At 37.9% G+C, this 19,006-nt stretch overlaps 1 protein-coding gene across 2 annotated transcripts in view; it reads right to left on the bottom strand.

Moving 5' to 3' along the window:
• Window positions 1-19,006, bottom strand: part of CDC42SE2 (CDC42 small effector 2) — an 81,836-nt gene that overhangs the window by 19,543 nt on the left and 43,287 nt on the right. The window contains exons 1-2 of one of the 2 annotated variants that reach the window (XM_057411229.1): window positions 18,265-18,283; window positions 13,889-14,202 (exon numbers count right to left, since the gene is read on the bottom strand). In XM_057411229.1, the coding sequence (XP_057267212.1) occupies window positions 13,889-13,942 (54 nt within the window). In that variant the 5' untranslated portion in view covers window positions 13,943-14,202; window positions 18,265-18,283. Of the gene's footprint in view, window positions 1-13,888; window positions 14,203-18,264; window positions 18,284-19,006 lie in introns of those variants that run through there. The other variant, XM_057411228.1, reaches the window with a different exon arrangement.

Raw genomic sequence — 19,006 nt, 5'->3', positions numbered from 1 at the left:
AACTTTTTTTTTTTTTAAGCTTGTCAAATTAAAAGGCTAGTTCATAACTAAAAAATCAGAATTTTTTAACATTATCTAGGTGTTCCTGCTCCGGCAGGGGGATTGGACTAGATGATCTTTCGAGGTCCCTTCCAATCTCTAACATACTGTGATACTGTGATATGCACGTACCAAACTATCACAGAAAAATACAGTAACAAAAAATAAATTATTAACTCCAAACAAGTAATTGCCACTGCCAGATACAGGATCCTCAGTTCAGTCACACTTATCATACAAAAATAATCTCTTAATGAAGGCCATCACTTTCTCTGGACTGGCTAGTTAAAACATCCACTGCTCTTAATAGCTATAAATGCACTATCATATGTGCTTGCAAGCAGCAGTCTGGTACTGCACACTGTGATTCACCTTTGACTATGACAACATATCAGAGCATTTTTTTTCCTGATACTTTCAGAAAATCTTCACATGCAACTCATAGTAATACCCTTAACTGGGAGAGGAAGCAGATGGAACTTCAGGAGTTACAGCGTTGGGATTTTTTCCTAATAGGATTAACAAGTGTAAGCTCTAGTACTTATGCGACAGGCGAAAACAAAGCCACAACATTTAATAACCTCAAGAGTCAGCACAGACACAGTGAACTCATCAGCTTTTAAATACCTGTGTGAGTATCATCTTAGAAGCTTAACATTAGTTTGCCCAAATAGCAGTAGCGTATTGTTTTATATGCATTTGCATATGAAATATATCAGTATTCACCTGCTTTTCTAGTACTACTAACTCCACAGTGAAGTTTTATCAAAACTAACTTGATCTAAATCACAGAATGGCTGGAAAGGACCGTAAGAACATCTAATTCCAACTCCCCTGCCATGGGCAGGGACAGCTCACATTAGACCATGTCACCCAAGGCTCTGTCCAACCTGGGCTTGAACCAGGTTGGTTCAACCCAACCAACTGCCAGGGATGAAGCATTTACGATTTCCTTGGGCAACCTGTTCCGGTGCCTCACCACCCTCACAGTAAAGAACTTCTTCCTTACATCTAACCTCAACTTCCACTGTTTAAGTTTAAACTCCTTGTCCTAGCACTACAGTCTCTGATGAAGAGTCTTCTTCCAGCATCCAAACAAAGATACTTACTTTTTTTGGTACAAATCCTTTTTTAAAGGAAGTATTCTTCCTATTATATTTAATGTGCGGCAGATCCAAGAGACACACTCCTGACTGCTGACACTTCTGGCAATCTTCTCTTTGGCATTTACTTGCTAAGTTGTCACCTTTCTGAACTCATTAACTCTGGGTTTTCCTTGCTTGCTCCTATTAGGACTTATGCAAAGCTAATAAATTTGACTGTTGGAAAAACCGATCATCTGGTTAATTTAGGTAAGTCACTGGAACAAAGGCATACCACAATATGTATGATTTAGTCTCTCTTTGCTCTTGAAATTTAAAGCAAGGAGTGCCAACCTACAAAAGGGAAGCGGGAACACCCTCCCATATTCTCCCCATACTATGAAAAAATCATGCATTTGAAAGGTGATCCCACTAGTGGGCATGAAAATTATGGCATTATACATAAAATTAAAAAAAAACAACAAACAAAACCACACACACACAAAAAAAAACCCCAACAATAAAACAATCATCCAAGACAATTTAGCAACAGATGGGGAAGTAGATATTTTAGGGATGCTGAGATGCCAAGCCCACGCATAGCATAGCTAGAAGCTTCTCTGGAAGAGTACTTACTCTATCAGCAACTCTTAGGAAATGTTCAAATCAACAGCTGTGCTTTGACTTAAATTAGCTTTCTGCTCAGCTTTTGGCATATTCAGAATAGTATCTGACAGAGCAGCCACACAGAAGCCTGTGCCCAGAGTGCAGTTATTCAGGAGCTACTTAAACCCTAACAGAAGCATGAGGGCAAAGGAAGAGCAACATGATGTGGCATTGCAAATCCATAGACTTGAAAGACAAAGAAAAAAGGGAAAACTTCTAGTCCAGTACTGTATTCCTACCTATTTCAGTTCAACAAGGACGTCCTTTCGAGGAGTGGTCTGCTTTCCCTAGCGAAACAAAGGAATCCTTGCTGCCTTGCCCAACATGCTATCAAAAGGAAAACACTAGTACCAAGCATGTACAGGCAATTTTGCACAGTCAAGCTGAGGCATGCCACAATTCCTCAGGTTTTGAGTGTTAACAGTTATTAACTATTTAAATTTCATCAAATCAGAAAGTGCCCCAAACTCCCAATTTATTTGTCAAATTCTACTCTTGTAAATGCAGCCCCATTGAAAAGAAGTATTCAGGAGCAGTGGCAATAGCTCCTTGCTTTTTCCACTAGTTGTACTAAGACAACACACAAATTCTGTTGAAGACAGCCTCAAAATAAATTTATCTGTGATAAATTTATTAGTGTGAAAGCAGAATTTCTATCATTGTGTGTCCTACTTGCATACCTTTTTGTCACTATTCCTTCAGTCTAGTATGGTCAATTTTGAAGTTGGATCCACTGGAGAAATCCTGGAAATTTAGTGGCTTTCTCAGTGTGTCAGATGTATGGGTCTTGCCAGAATAAGCCCACATTTAGGAGCTTCTTAAGACAGGAAGAATAGGAAAGCACGGTTCTTTAACATTCAGCAGAACAGGGGAAGCTTTGGCATTGCAACACTGAGCATCATGGTGCTCTCTCAGATCCTGCAGGTTTTTGAAATTCAGAAGGCTGTGGTAGTCCTGCTGTCCCTCTGGTGTTTGTTCCACATCTCTTTATTCACTACCTGGTAAAATGAACATGTATGCAGGCATGAACAGCCAGAGAAATTTCATCCTTCCAGGTGACTTGGCATTTACAGCTCACCATATACTCACTTCTCAAGAGTCCTCCCTGCCCCAGCTCCTCACTCCTCTCTACTGTAGCCTCTGTCCTGGTCCCCTAAAGGTATCAGTCAACTTTGTCAGTTGACAGCCATCCAGGCAGGAATTTTACTGATATGCTGTTATTTCTGGAAATAACAACTGATTTACAAGAATCCCAAAGGCTGTAGAGTTACAAGACAATAAAGTAGTATTAAGAAATCCTGCCACTTTAAGCTTCTGGCTATTCCCTCACCTTTCTTTGTCATAAATTATTTGTAGCAGCTATGTTTAAGTCCCTCCTGAAAAAAAGGGAATTGCTGTAGCTCTTCAGAAGCTTAAAAAGTTTGTCTTAAAAACAATGTATACTTGGTTTACGCTCCAGCTGTTTTCAGGCAAAGCCAAACAGCTTCAGAAGTGGCCCTAGCTCTCTCCATCATTCTAGACAATCTTAAATATAGTATCTTAAGCTTTGAAGTGTTAATTTTATCATATTACGCTGAAAATGCAAATACATTTTAAGTACATTTTAAGAATCTAAGATTCTTTAAAACTCAAGGGCTAACATAAGTTTTTCCACTAAGAACAGAACAAAGGGGTTTTGTTTTCCAGCTGCAGAGCTAAAAAAATCAGAAAGCGGAAAGATGCATGCATTATCAAAGACACTTCACATCCTGTCTTTGGGATCACTAAGGAAAAAATTGAGACTCAAACCTTTCTGTCCTTCCCAGTTGTTACCTTGCAGGCTCCATTTTCAGACTACTCTTCTGTGTTTTAAGATTACATAGCTACAGTTTGTTCTTGATTAAGAAACTAAAACAAGAAAACTTGCATAAAACACAATCTAAAACTTAGGTGTGGTTATCTGGGGAACAGTATGAGCCATACCGCAGTTAGCATCCCACAGCATTTGTTGCTTCACACATTGCAAGTGTCTGTTATGTTCGGTCATAACAAATAAGCTGTCAGTGAAGTTCACCCCTGCAGTGCCTGCAGAGGCAACAATGCTAGAAGCCTAAGTTGAATTCTATTCCTTCTTGGGCATGACGAAATTCCAGTGAGCCGAAGCAAAGGGATTACTTGCAGACAACTTACTATACCAGTGTAGGAAAAAGATTCAGCTTGACTCTGAACACAGACCAAGTCTGCAGACCTGGCAACTGTAAATTTTACTTATTTTCAAAAGTGGTTTCTTGTAAGAGCTGATCACTTGATGTACATTTTATTGACAAGCAACTATAATGTAAAACAGGCTTTCAAAGTGCATTTCAAAGCATGCTTCAAAGGGAAAATTTTCTCTCTCATTTTCAGGTAAAAAATACAAGGATATAACCCCCTCAAAAAATCCTCTCATTCCTTCCTTTTCACTCGGTAATAATGTAATCTGACCATTTTTGAATACTGAAGTTATTATATAATGTAAGACCGTAGAGAGTACCTGATCTGAAAAAATACTTTTCCTATTATATAAAGATAGATCAGAGTGAGGTAAGAAATTAGTGTTTACAGTGGTACCAAGTTCAGAAAGAGTGAGCAAGAGACAAAGGATATTGAAGAATATAATTTTGGTGATATAAAGCATGCTAACAGCAGCATACATGGAGACTGATTTTACTGTCTTCAAAGGATCAACAAGATGCCCCACATTTACAAAATATTATCGCAGATGACACAATGAAGTTACTTTACATGAGTGCTGTGCAATTCAGAAGCTCCTCTTGTATTATGATCTTTCTAGATACAGAAAAAGATGTTTACAATAAACACCATCATGTCTTTTTAGACTTAACTATGCAATCTATAATCAACAGCATCCATTTAAAAATCTAGCTAGAATAGATTTTTGCCTTAACATTTAAGTTGTGCTGCCTTCAAAAGAATTAATCATGGTGCTTATACACATGCCCTATAAATGCTTCTACTATACATCCAAAAGTTCTGTATTTTTCACTAGTTTGTAGTGCCTCTCCTCAGAGACTGTTAGCATAGTTAGCAGTCAAGCACTAAGAAAAATACTCTGGCACTTGGCTTTTGCTGCAATTCAGCACATTGTTCCCCACATGCACACACACAAAATAAACAAAACAACAAAATCCAGCCCACCACCTAAAACATACCTCACAAATCAGACAAACCAGGGACTACAGTTTGTATGACTTTGCTATGCAGAAAAACACTAAGTGTTGCACCCTGCAGAAAACCCCACACCTTAAAGTTAAGAACCTGTAGTTCTTTAACTGCCAAATCTGCTAACACCTCTGTCTTCACACATCAGTCAGTTATTTGCCAGATTTTAATTAAGATGTGTAAGTATTAAAATGTATACAGTTCCTCTTATTACCTTCTCAGTGCAGGAGCATTACTCGCTCAATGGAAATGCTGACATTATACTCCTGAATTATAAAGAATAGCTGAATCTCACTGACCTGAGATGATGTGTGTATGTTTTAGTTCTGTAGAGGTAGGGTCATACAAAAAGTCCTTGATGATATCTTTTCTAAGCTTTCCAGCAGCCAGTTTAATCCACACTGTTTTCACTATGGCCACTTTAATCACTTCTTCATACTCACTACTGGTAGCAGCCTAGCATTGGTTGCATAGTGTTTTACAGATTTGCACTGTCTTCATGGTTAGCTTACAGAAAAGACAACATCCACACAGAATAACAGACTTAAAAATATTTGATAATTTTAAAATACTTTTTAAAAGCAATAGTTTCAGCTCTTCTCTTTCACATCAGTCCTATATTTTTACTCTCTGAAGTACAGACACTGCATTTATTTTTTTTTCTCCCATAAATCTTCCTCTTTTTGCATTAAAAATTGAAGAAGCATTTAATTTTCAAAGCTTAATTCTGATGTTAAAAAAAAATGCATTTGATATTTTTCCATGGAAAATAAAAGGCCTGTAGGCTCTTCTGCCTGTTATTCTGTGGATCAGCATGCCCATTCTTGCGTTGGCATTTCTTCTTCTCTTTACAAGTCCAGCAATACCAAGCTGCTACCATGCATACAAGCAATCCAGTATGTTACACACATGTGCACACTCATAAATGTGTGTGTGTTTGCATATCCTAGCAGATTTGTTCGGAATAAATGCCTAACAGGATTTATTGTCCCATTTTAAAAGTAATCTACAATTTAACTATCATCCTAGAGCCTAGAAATTAAATGTAATTGGAGGATGGCAAACTATATTTAAAGTAATATTTGCTCTAGAGAAAGTTAAGTAACATGTTGTCCTGTATTAATTTTACTAAAATCTTTCAAGAAATCTACCTTAAGTGGATTTGGCTTGAAAGCCCCTATGTTTAGGGGAACTTGATGATTCATAAAAGTAATTTTCTTTTATAAATACTACACTCCCATAATATATGACTTTAGTTTCCAGTTGAACTGAGCCAATTATGCTTTCTTTAGGTAATTTAATTCCTGAAAGCAGCAGTTTTTCGGTTCACGAAACTGATAAAGCAACTCAAAAGGCAGGTTTTAGGCAAATATACATAATGAGGTAAAGATTAATAACTACGGTTTATGTAATTGTTTTAGAAAACCCTGATGTGACACCATCTCAAATTCTATCATTTTGGCATAATCCCCAGTTATCATCTATTCACTAATCCTGTTGAAGTCTTTTCCTCCATTTTATCTTAAACCTATCCATTTTTCTCTACCTACCACTCACCCTATATACCAAAACTATTTTTCTGTTTGTCATTTAAGGTCAGAGGCTCTGAAGCCACTGATGGACTACCAGACAGCTCCCTAAATAACCTGCCTAACATCTTCCAGCTGTAAAACAAGGACAGCAATGTTGACCTCCCAAATGAATCAGGCCTGAGCTGCAAGAAAACTGAACTTGAAATTAGTGGCATAACTTGGGGGCAAGAATTTAACCTGTGCTTAAAGCAATCTGAGGCAAGAATAAGAGACTGACACAGATTTCCAGGGAGTCCATCTGCGCTCAGCTGTCATCGCAGTCACTACCTATCGGAAATGCTTTTGATTTTTAAGTAAGTACAAGTATTTAAAAGGTCACAATTTCTTGGAAGGCATCCTCCAATAAACAGCAGTATTTCCTGCTGTTCACTGCAATGAGATGAGCTCTGGGCCTCTGCTTCAAAAGTGGGGAGATCAAGCTGGCTAATACCACCTATTACTACAGCAGCAGAGCATGAAAAGCCATGCAATGCTAGCAAAAAAAGTGATGGTCTGGCTAAACTTAGAAGACAAATCACAATTTGGTTCTAATTTATTTATTTATTTTTTAACCAGATTTTGACAACCTGGAGATTATTTCTCCATCTCCACAGATGGAGCAGCCACACACAAACCTGAAACCATCTTCTGCAGGTTAGAAACACCTAAACCATAATGCAGGCCTGCCAAAGATGAAACAAAATTAAAATATTCTGTTTGGGAGCATCCCCATACCAAAACATACAAACTATGAACCACGTAGTCCTTTATGATAAATCATCAAGCAGAGCAAAAAGGGTAGTTACATTCATGCTGAAGAACAGTTGTACCACAAGCAAGAGAAACAAACAATTATGAAGACCTTGCGCCTGCTGAAGTCAGCATGTTATAAACCCACACTATTTTCTGAGAGTGAATGAGCTGAATTTAATGATTGCAAGAAGTGAGATAATGTAACTTAAAACTATTAAAAAAAATCCCATGGGAACCTCTCCTTTTTGATGTCAGGTCACTCCCAGGGCATGACGTGTCAATCACTCAGCGTCACACACTGATTTGAGGGAGAAAACACAAGGAGAGATTGTATCTTTCCTCAGCTATAGTAAACTACAGCTCTCTTGAGGGTACACCCAAGTAGTGAAAAAACCCTCTAAAACTGTTTGAAAAACAAAAGTAAAACTGATAGGTTCAGAGAGGCAATACTTCCCTGAGTCAGTTCACAGCTTCAGCTTTTCTGCCCAACCTCCACACTTCTGTTCTACTTTCTCTGTGACAGGATATTAACCCAGAATTACGGAAGTCAGCATTCTAGAGCAATCAGCTAAGCCACTCTGAAGATGAAAGTGAGAAAATCATTGCAAGTGATTACATATTAAAGTCTGGCTTAACAGGCATCTTATAACTTGGGGATCTCTGAGAATACATGAAGGATAGCTATAATGTAATTCAATGGGAACCTTGATATCATGCATGTCTCATGCATAAGAGAGTCATCACAGGAACTGTAGAACCAAAGTCTGGGGAGCCTGAAAAAGGAAAAACTTTAATTGTGAAATGTTAATGTTGGAATTAAAAATCAAAGTGCAGGCAGAGATCTTTAAAACAGCCATTAAAAAAATGTGTATTTTGTGAGCTGCATATCTGTTTTAAGAATTGCCTGCAACAGAATATCTCAGATCCCTTACAGAAAACTTACAACAAAAATACAGTAAGATAGCAGCAGAGAAAGCTTCTAGTCTCAATACCCCCTTTCATATCAAAATCAGTTAGAGCTGAAAGGCTGAACACTCACCTTCAGAGCAATGACTGATTCCTCTATTCACTAACACAAAGCATACTTCCATATGGAGTCAGTAAAAGTGCACATCCCTCAGACCATGTCCGGGTTATCTCTGCCTCTAGCTGCTGGCAAGTAGCAATGCCCCTAAACCCACATGCTTGCCTATCTTCCCTGGCTGCAATGTGAAAAGCAGAACAGGAAAAAAACAACTGAAAAGATTGCACTGGATTTGTTAATTTAAGAAATGCTTCAGCACAGTCTCCAAGGGCGGCTGCAAAAATATCAACTTTTGCTGGGCAATATCAGTATTTCTTATGGCAGCTCCTTCTGTCAGAAACTCATACTGGGTTTTGCCTTTGAGGATGCCTTCTCACTGAAAATTTTTGAGATTTAAAAGAAACAAGTGACTGAACGGCTCTAACACTGGTGTCCAGATAAACAAAGAGTACAGTCTACTTCCTACCCATGTTTAAGAAGAAGGCCTGAGCTCTGCAGAACCTGTAAATATTAAAAGCATATTACATCCTTCCTCAAATATGTTCAAAATGTCAAGATGCTCATCAACACCCCACCCCACCAAGAGCTATTTTCCACCCCATCAACTACTATTACATAAAGCAAATAGCATCAGTACAGCTAACGAATAGCTCCTACAAATTTCAGAACCATTATAAAGGGTCACAAAATATTCACTTGATTTTCATTCAAGTATTTATAAATACATAAGATTCTGCCTTTTTGTTGTCTTTGTAACCATTTTAATACTTGAACATCACAACAGATATTTTAAGGCATGTGGGGCTAATTCAGAGGCAAACGAAAAATCTAAAGCAGCTCTATCAGGCTGAAAGCACAAACAGATCAGGCTTAAGACTTAAAAGCCAAGCATTTTGCTGCTTATTTAATTCTGCCCTCTTTGATAAGGTGTTCCCTCAAGGTTTCTTCTACAACAGCACTGAATAGGAAATAGAAGGAATTTAAAACATCTCAACTGGCAGCTCAGTATGTAACTCAGTATGAGAACTCTGAAATACAAGGGCTCTCTAGAGTTGTCACGTTTTACATTTGACACTTTCATAGACATACTGAATGTGGCAGGCTGATCACAGCTGATGAATAAGAAACCCTGAGTTTTAGTCATTTTGAGCAAGAAGCTGCACTTGCACAGCACTGCTGTACTGAATGGGAAGCCTGGCCCAGGACTTCTTCAGCAGCAAACTCCCGATTTACTGTGCATGCCTACTGAGGGTGATTTATTCTGCATTTGTTATGCATACTGAATGCTTAATTATCTTTATCGTGTTCAAGTTTTTAAGAGTTGCAGTGGTAAATGTATCTTTAGATATATCTACAACTTCTCTAGAAAAAAAAAAGCTAGAGCTGATAATATCTATGTGGTTAATTTCCTTAAGTAATCAGGATCAAGACCATTTATGTCTTTTGTGTCATCTAGCATTCCGATCAGCTGATAAATACAGCAGTAGGTGCAAGGTTTCTTCTGCCTGTACTTTAAGATGGGTCTCCCACTATAAATATAGAACAGCCAGTCCTCCTTCACACAACAAAAAAGAGATGAAGGAAACTTCACTTTCTATACCACTCTAAACATTTACAACAAAACTACAACAGCCCTCTGACAAAATGCAAAATGGAAGTTATCTGAACAAGAGATAAGCAACAAACCAGAAACTAATTAACTAGAGAAGGAAGCTTGGAACAAGATGGAGAGCACAGTTTGTTCTTTTATAGCAGAGCAGTCATTTTACTAAAAGGTCAAAGTAAATTGTAGAGCTCAGCTGTACCAGGCAGTGGCCCAAACCAGGTGGGAGTGCACCAGATCATGACCAAAGGCTTCTCAGACCAAAAATTAACTTTGCAAGTTAAAAATGCAGAGAACATGAAAAAAAAGTTGGAGAAAAATAACAGATTCCTGGCGTAGGCAATGAACTTAGGCTAAAAGAAAAAAAAACCACAACAAAACGCAGACATCTTATCTGAAAATCAGCAAGATAAAAGGCTCTCTAAACTTCCATTACCAAGCAATGCATCTGGCAGTGGGGATTTGGCAGAGTTGACCAAAACATAGCAGTGGATGGGATGATAGCACAGAGGAAGCATGGTAAGAAAGATTCATCTTGTCACTGGAAAATGCAAGATCAGCTAACAGAACCTATACAAGGTATCAGTGAAAGGTGTGAGAAACCTAGTGCAATCACAGAAAGTGGTACTCTTCTCAAAATAAAAAGGTTTGGGTCAGATCATGAGACTGAATTTAGACTATTTAAATAACCAACAAAATCTGAACACAGCTATTAAGAGATTAGTATCACCTCCTCAGTACAATAAACCAGGTATGTAAGCCTGCAGTCTTCATTGTGGTAAAATGTATTATCAATCCAAACCTGACAAGAGAAAACCAGAAGGAGGTAAGAGAACAGTTTCCCTTGGCTTTTGTTTGCATTCTACTGTGGTAAAGACCTTGGGCTATTAACGAGCAAGACCTAGGCCACCATACACCTTCAACTGCTTCACGATTTGGTTTTGGTTCTTTGCATACTCAGTTGCTTCATTTATCATCCTAGTAGAGTGAAGTAGAGACCCACGTTTGAACATGCCTCTTCCAAGATCTTATTATGAATACTGCAGTCTTGGAAACACCTAGTGAAACATTTAGCAATCAAAGTAAAATTAGAAGAGAGAGAAGAACATCGCTTTCCAAAGACATCTGTGTTTTATTTAACAGGAACATGGTGCATCAATTTAGCACTGACAAAAGACAGAAAGCTGTGCTGTGATAGATTTCAACAAGAGATGACCACAATACTTGAATACTGTCTTTTAATTAAGGACCCCTTAAGTGCATTAATATTTAACTTCAACACTGTTACTGTTCTGCCCTGGGGTATGCTATAAGAGAAGTGATGGCACTAAAATTAGGTAAGTAATCTGTTCTTACTGCCATACAGTTTGCAAATCTGCACTGAAAAGCACCCGTATGCAAGTCTGGAAGGCATACAGAGTATTGGCAATAACCTAGAAAATGCCTTTGTGTACAGCCCAAACAATAGTCTTCTATTAAACTAACTGAAAGGACTCAGTGCATATACATGTTTTTTGTTTTAAGTGCACTATAGGGCAAAGAATAAAGATGTTGTACTGAAGATTCTTAATGTAATATGCTAGAATTTGCCATAAGAAAGCAGAGACAGCTCCTGCTTCCTGGATTTCAAGAGAGTAGGAGGCCTCCTTAGCTCAATGAAAGCTATAAATATCACAGAAACATGGAACTACTAAAAGTTTTGCTTTTCTTCCAATAAAAAGTCCATAAAAACTTATGTCACTATCTGTGACATGAAAGGTATCCCAGATATCAGCACCTGATAAAGACAATGAGAAAATAAAAAGTTTCAGAGAATGGAAATTTAAAAACAAAAGGAACATTTTAAACATGGATCAGAGCAAGTGGCAAATACAAGTGACTTCCTGCTTTGAGGGTCTTATATTCTGAGAGGCTGGAGGGAGTTTGTGTTGCTAGAAGACCACATTAGTCCTTCCACAGAAGGAGCATACTGAACATGAAACTGATGGTGACGCTTAGGGTGTGAGTTCAGATGCAGGAGGCAAAAATGAAAGAAGGCACCTGAAAGGAGTGAAAGTGGGCAGATGAGGCATTTCTCCTGAGATCTGGGCCGAACTAACAGACTGAATGCACACAGTGACAGTACATGCTTTGCTACATATCAGAGAAGAAACAAAAACCCACCATTCCTGGACTTGCTGAGATGTATATGTATCTGATTAAATACTTTGCTTACACAACAGTGTATGGCTGAAGAACGGCTGTACAACATAGCAAAATGGGCTGAGTAATTGCATGGGAAGGACAATTAAGCATCTATTCAAGCACATGAAGGAGAGCCCACAACTTTCTACTCTAAGATTAGATTAGAAGAATTCTGGCACTTCGTAACAAGCAAAGCTCCTACAACATTTGAAAGGCAGATTTCAGGAACTAGGTCAATGTGCAGCAATGTGCTATTTGTATCTTAAACATAAGGATGGTTTTATTTTTCTAAGCAGATGCGCATTATCAGGTCAACAGAAACTGTCCAACAAGAATGGGGTTTCCCTTTTCTCCACTTTTGAAGTACATTCCCTACCCTTTCTGTAAATTATGACCCACATGCTGTACTAGCATACTGTGTATTTTTGGGGCAAGAACTAAAACATAAGTCAAGATTTTGTATGGACTGAGATTCAGCATTCTTGTAAACAAACACGCTACTGTCCATCTCGAAGGTTTTTAACAGTCATGCCTTATTTTTAATTGTAACAGATGTTCCAAAAGCAAGGCAGCAACTTTGGCCATATATGGACACAGCCAGCATTTTAAGGGACTTCACGGCATCCAAGCAACAGGAGAGGACTGCAGCTTCCCATGTTGGTATCTCAGAGCTCATGTCTCACAACTCTACTTGACTAAGGGATACACTTGCATTCATTTGTTAGAATTGTAATGGTTACACTTTAGTACTTGCCACCCAAGGATCTGTCTGGCATTCATGCTCTGCGCAATGACAAAACCTAGTATCAGATTATTATGATTTTAATCCTGAGCTTCCCTAAAGCCAAACGTTATCATCTGAACATAATAATGTTTGCTCTATTCACTCCATGATTCTCGTGGTGACTGTAATTCTGACATACCCTTAGTAGTAACTGGGCTCTTTTCCACATATATGCAAGATGACTGTCCTTTCTGTACATTCATTTAGCTTGATATGATGTCAAATCATAAAATGATTCTCCTCAGTGCTAACCACATTCCTGGTTAATTCCACCTTCCTGGAGGCAGACTTTCTCCCAACACCACTGGCCTCAGGAACATACTCTAAAGGTACTTCAAATACACAAAACTGTACTTTCTGTCTGAAGTCTGCTTTGATATGTTCTTCTTTCCAACTGTTTGCTATGTACATTTTCACACAACAATCATTCCAAATTCTATTCAAAAAAAGAAAAAGTATTTACAGTATGAGTGCATCCCTTCACTTTCCTAAGGTTTCATCTAAAAATTAATAAAACAATTAAGGCTGAAATCATTAATTAAATTAAATTGGAGAAGAACTGGATTTCATTCAGGACTTTTAAACAGAATTTTTCCCTTCCTTCATCATTGTCCAGCCACATCTGAAGGTAGGCCTTAAATCATGCAGAAGCCAGGACACATGCATATATCCACTCAAAAATTGCTTATTTTACAGTGATAGTTTAGACTAATTCCCTTCCTTTACCCTCCTTTTCAATTCAAACAAATAAAGGCTCTTTCCAAACACTTCAGATAGATTTGATTGCAAGGACAGGAAAATATCTATGTGACAACCGTTTGGAACAGACAACTTTTGTGCCCACAGAGCCAGGATGCTAGCTAATTATTTAAGTCTTACTGAGCTTGGCCAAACAGCAGTAAATTAAAAAACTGCAAGAAAAACAGGAAGTGTGAACAATGTAGTGAATTAAAAAAAAGCATTGGCAATATTCATACTTACAGGCTGAGGCTGTTCTGCAATACAGCAGTTGAAGCACAACCAAAACTCACTCATTGTTTACAGTCTGCAGCAGGAACACAGATGAAAAGCAGGACTTTGTAAATCTGTCTTCAGGTAGCAAGTCTTTTAAATAGGTTTACTTATAATGGTTCCAATGTGAAAATCTTGTCTCTGTTGAGCTCTTCCCCAAAGACAAGTCAGCCCCAGGACAAATGACTTCAAGGCAAAAAATTATTTTAGAGTCTTTCAGAAGGTTGGTCCCAGCACCACAGAAATGTTACACATGCTTCTTTGGTCCTTAGCGTTATGTGAACCTGAAAGCAGAAGTACACTGCATCAAAAACTAAGAACATATAGAATTTCATGCTCCAAGCCACCCATCCCAGTGATTTCTTAGCAGCTTCTTGAGCCACAGACTGAAGAGACACTAGCAAACAGGTCACCTGCTTATTTCTACCGTGAATACCAAAAATGGCATATACCATAAATCCGTATGAGCCTTACATTCCAGCTTTGGTTAGATGAAGTGATATCAAGAACTGGTGTCTAATCTCTTGCTGGTAATCTCCGTTTGATCTAACATTCAAATGTCATTTTAGAAAGTGGCAATTGCCCACACACCCCTTTAAACTTCTTAGGGAATTTTGCCTACTGACACTTTATATTTCTCAATGGAAAAGTTACCCAGTCCATTCACAGAGTGAGGTTTAAACAGTAACTTAATCCTGTCACATAGCTGTCAAAGGCATGCTTTTCTAAACACTGATGAAATAAATGAATTTCTGCATTTAGAAAATTTGCAGAATAGCTGGACTTGGTCAACTGAAGGTAATTTCATTCCATTCACTTTACATTCCTGCTTCATGTTAAGTTGGCTTCAAAACAGGAGACTGCTTGTAGAGTTTGAAACCATTTCCTTAAATCTCTAGAATTCCTTATGCGGAGCAACTGAGGCTCCAGATTCCAACCATTCCTTTGCTAAAATAATGTTTATTGGTTAATCTCCAACCCAGTTTCTTTCAGCAAGAGTGCAATAAAAATTCCTGTGAGATTTCACCCTTGTCATTTATCTTGGCATCTCTCAAACTTTACTTGCAGAGAAAGTGAGATAATGAGTATTCAGAAATTTTTTACTCCTTAATAAGCCTATATAAAACTGCATTTTTATTCATAGAAATATGTGCTTAATTATGCATCATTCTTTGTATAAAATTCCTCACAGAATGAAGTGGTTTGCAGACTCCATGGGATACATAAACTACAGATACATATACATGTATATACATACACATTTGTGATGGAGCAGCTCCACTTAGCTACTGCCTTTAACAGTTCTCTACATGCCAAGCACATCCACAAGTAGGCTTCTCATGTACTATACACATGCCAAGTTACTGTTCTGTGCAACCACTACTAGCCAGGTACATTCCAGGACTGTTGGCTACAATGCACACGTACATACAAATACAGTAGCACCTTTCCCATAGTAAGTTCAAAGCCTCTAGGAAGTTTTCCCACTCCTAGGAGACTAACAGAGGCACTTCAAGCAATCAATGTATATGCAGTAACATCATCTAAGTAGCAAAACCCCAGCAAAAGTACCTGCCCTCTCCTAGCTGTGAAAAAGTTACTGGTAATGTTTAAGTTTACATGCCTGCTATTTCTTCCCCAAAGACCAGAATAGGAAGCAGGAAAAATGCTTTGCTAGCTTTTCCTACCACTAACACCATAAAAAGCAAAGCAATTCTATTAAACAGAACACCTTGAGGGTAAGAAAAAAACCAAAACCACCCCTCACTCCCCCCCCCCCAAGAAAAAAAAAAAATCCTTCTACACAACTTTTATCAAATACTTCAAAAGAGGGTCTTAGTACAGTGCTAATATAACTATTTTCACTATTTAAAAAGATTTTTTTCTGCCTCAAAGATGATCATCTAAACACTATACACATCAAGAAGCTGCAACAGTTACCAATGAACAGTGTGAAATCCAAGAATGAATATAAAAGTCTCTAAGGAAGTTTTCACTTCATAATTAGGTAGCTTCACATTATTTTCTGAATTCTTCTGGTTACCGTAAAGTTGATGAATTTTAAATAACAAGAACTGCACTAATGTAAAAAGGCTTGATAAGAAAATACTGTTCTCTGCAGTCTCAGAATTTGCATGCTACACAATTCTTCTCTGAAGCTGATTCAGCATGTAGCAAAACTGGAACCAAAATGTGGTTAACTTCTGTTAAACACTTAACAACTGACAGTTTTAGACCAGTAATTGCATGTCTTATCTCTCCTTAAAATTAGGTGAGTTTACTTCTGAGAAGTTAGGGTCCACATTGTTCTGAAACACAGCAGTGCTTCCCTAATGCCAGCTGCTCAGAAAAAAATGAGAAAGCAAGTATGCGAAGTTAGAGCGTCTTGAAATCTAATGCATTGTAACCTGCCACAGCTGTAAACTGACACATCACAGTGGACTTCTCTTGCTGCATGAGCGGCCCAATATTTGGATTTGCAACTCCTGAAAGTCTGACACTTGTATCATTGCTTCTCCACAGTCTCTTTTTGATAAACTTGAGATTTAACATAACAAATTCTTGTTCTCACAAAGGGTTAACTTCCATCCTGCTGTTACACCTGTGTACAGAAGACTTAGACAGAAATGGCATGGAATCTCCTCTGCTGATCCATCTCCTCATCTGTTCAGCTATAGTTAGCATTCTCTCCTCCAGCTCACTGCAGCATTAAGCACTGTTGAGCTGAAGCCCTGGGAAAAAAACCTGAAGGACCTGACCACGCTCTCGTGAGCCTGGAAGAATTTTCCTGGTTACAAAATACCCAAGGGTGGAGAAGACCTTCTCCACCCAGATACTCTCAGCATATAGGACTTGTGTCCTCCAGGACAGAGTTGTCTTTGCAACTGACTTCTCTCTTCACATCAGAAGCTGCTGAATGACAAAGTGAAGCTAGAGATCATGATAATAGTCTGATAACATGTTCATTCTTAAAAATGTATATTATCTTTTATAGCCTATATAACCCCACATTTGACTTTATCTCCATGGTTGTACAAGCAGTACCAAGCAGTTTTTCAATCTGTTGCCTTTTAATTAGAAAAACAGATGGTGGAAGAACCTATCTGTAATTCTGGAGAAAACTGACAGTAACTGCACCCCTTAAAAAGCAAATAAAACTTAGCACTATTTGTTGAAGCACTGCAATTTTATACACCCCCACTCTATTAAACGATTTTCAAGGCCAAGTTAATATAAAAGATCAGGTACAAATCTGCCGCACCAAAATTGAAAGTAAAAGCAATTAAACTGAAGTCAAAAGGCATATCAGCGCTGCAAGGTCAATAGCAACACACTAGGCCTTTTCTTATGCTGCTAATTATTTGTTTAAAGAACAAGTTGAAACAGGGAAATTCTGCTGTTCTTTTTCAAATTACTGGTTATAAAGAAAGAAAAAAGAAAGCACCATACTGACCTACAGCTACCAGTCAGGTAATTATGTAGTAACAGCCCACTAAGATTCTCTTGAGAAAGTATTCCTGCGAAACCTGGAACTGCACTCCAAACTCAGCTGCAATTAATGAGATCCCAAAACATATACTTCACAGCTAGTTCTCTACTTTGTAGGACCAAAGTTTTTAATATGGCACCGTTTGCATGTATTGCTGCATTTGTCTGTGTAGACTTTCCAGATGAAGATGAGGCTGAAGAAGAGAGTTCAAGACAATAGCTCTACCACTCTTTGTTTTCGCTCTTTACAGTTTGTGGTGCTCAGAGCAGAAAACCATACCACTCATGCTGAAAAGACAAGGTGCTTATTCTGTTTGAACCAGAAAGTTAGTCATCAATGAATGGTGAAGCACCTATTTACTTTTGCCCATTTAAACTTTCTGAACTCTGAATGAGACTTAATTTAGGGCGTACAATTCATAATGCAAGAACACACAGGCTGTCACATTTTAAGACTTTATGTACAACTTCAATTTCATAACATTTATAAAATTTTTAAGTAGTATGAAGGAATTAAGATATTAAAAAAGATACATTGTTTAAAATTTGAAATGAAACCCAAGATTCAGAACTCAAAGCTTATTCTACAGTAGCTGATTTAATATGAAACCCACAACTACAGCTTATTGTTAAATACCAGTCATTAAGGCAGTTAAGTGCAAACATTGCAATAATGGATAGCAGGGGTGGAGCACATTCTCTTCCAGTATCAGCAGTTTTTCTTATTAAAGCAGTATTAACATTTTTGTAGGAAATAAACAGAACAGGACAGGAGGAAGGGCAAAAAAAGAGATCAATTTCCCCTCCAAGCTCTTCATATTTACTGGCAAAAAGTAGGATAGAGAACATTTATTTACCTTAGTTGATCCAGAAAGGAATATGCTTCATGCTGTGGAGGGTCACTTAGAATAAACCTGCTTATTAATTATATTGCTTAAGAGCTGACGCTGTTTTAAAAAAAAATCATATATAAAGCTCCTTTTAAGGGTGAGCCATCTATATCCTTTGCATACTGTTCACAGTGGCTTCAAACAGGAAGTGCAGTAACAACGCTCTTTGACAATTACTTGAAGCAAATAAAACCACAGGAAGAGAAAGAAAATAACTGCAGGTGTTTAACTAGATTTGCTCCAAAGCTCAGACTACTATTTAAGGAGAAAGGGAGAGAAAAAAAAAATAATCAAAATGCAAAGCATGCACAAGGTCATAACTAGGCATGCCATGCTATGGCACGTCATGACATGATGCACTATGACATGCTCATGTATGCACAAAATCGGAACCAGGACTACTACCAGTTTTTATTCTCAATTTTCATGAAAAAAAAAAAAAAATTCTTGATATGGAAGTATCATTCCATACAGGACACTTTTTTCCCTTAAAGGCTCTGAACAGTTATCACTTGTTTCAAGCTGCTAAGTAGAAAATTATAATTTTAGAGTGCATTTTTCAGACTTCTTGAGTATTTTTCAGTTTAAATCCCTAGTGTAGCAATACTATTTCATCTTGCTGCTTAGCACATACAGTCAAGTGGCAGCAAGAAATGAGGGGGAAGGCAGCTGATTAAGGTGTGACCAAACCAACAGAGAGGTTATGCTG

The sequence above is a fragment of the Pezoporus wallicus genome, unplaced genomic scaffold, assembly GCF_028554395.1.
Source record: "Pezoporus wallicus isolate ANWC-B61680 ecotype Strahan unplaced genomic scaffold, APGP_CSIRO_Pwel_v1 contig_8185, whole genome shotgun sequence".
Taxonomy (NCBI): Eukaryota; Metazoa; Chordata; class Aves; order Psittaciformes; family Psittacidae; genus Pezoporus; species Pezoporus wallicus.
The sequence above is the reverse complement of the archived record's forward strand: the minus strand, read 5'-3'. Positions and strand labels throughout refer to the sequence as shown.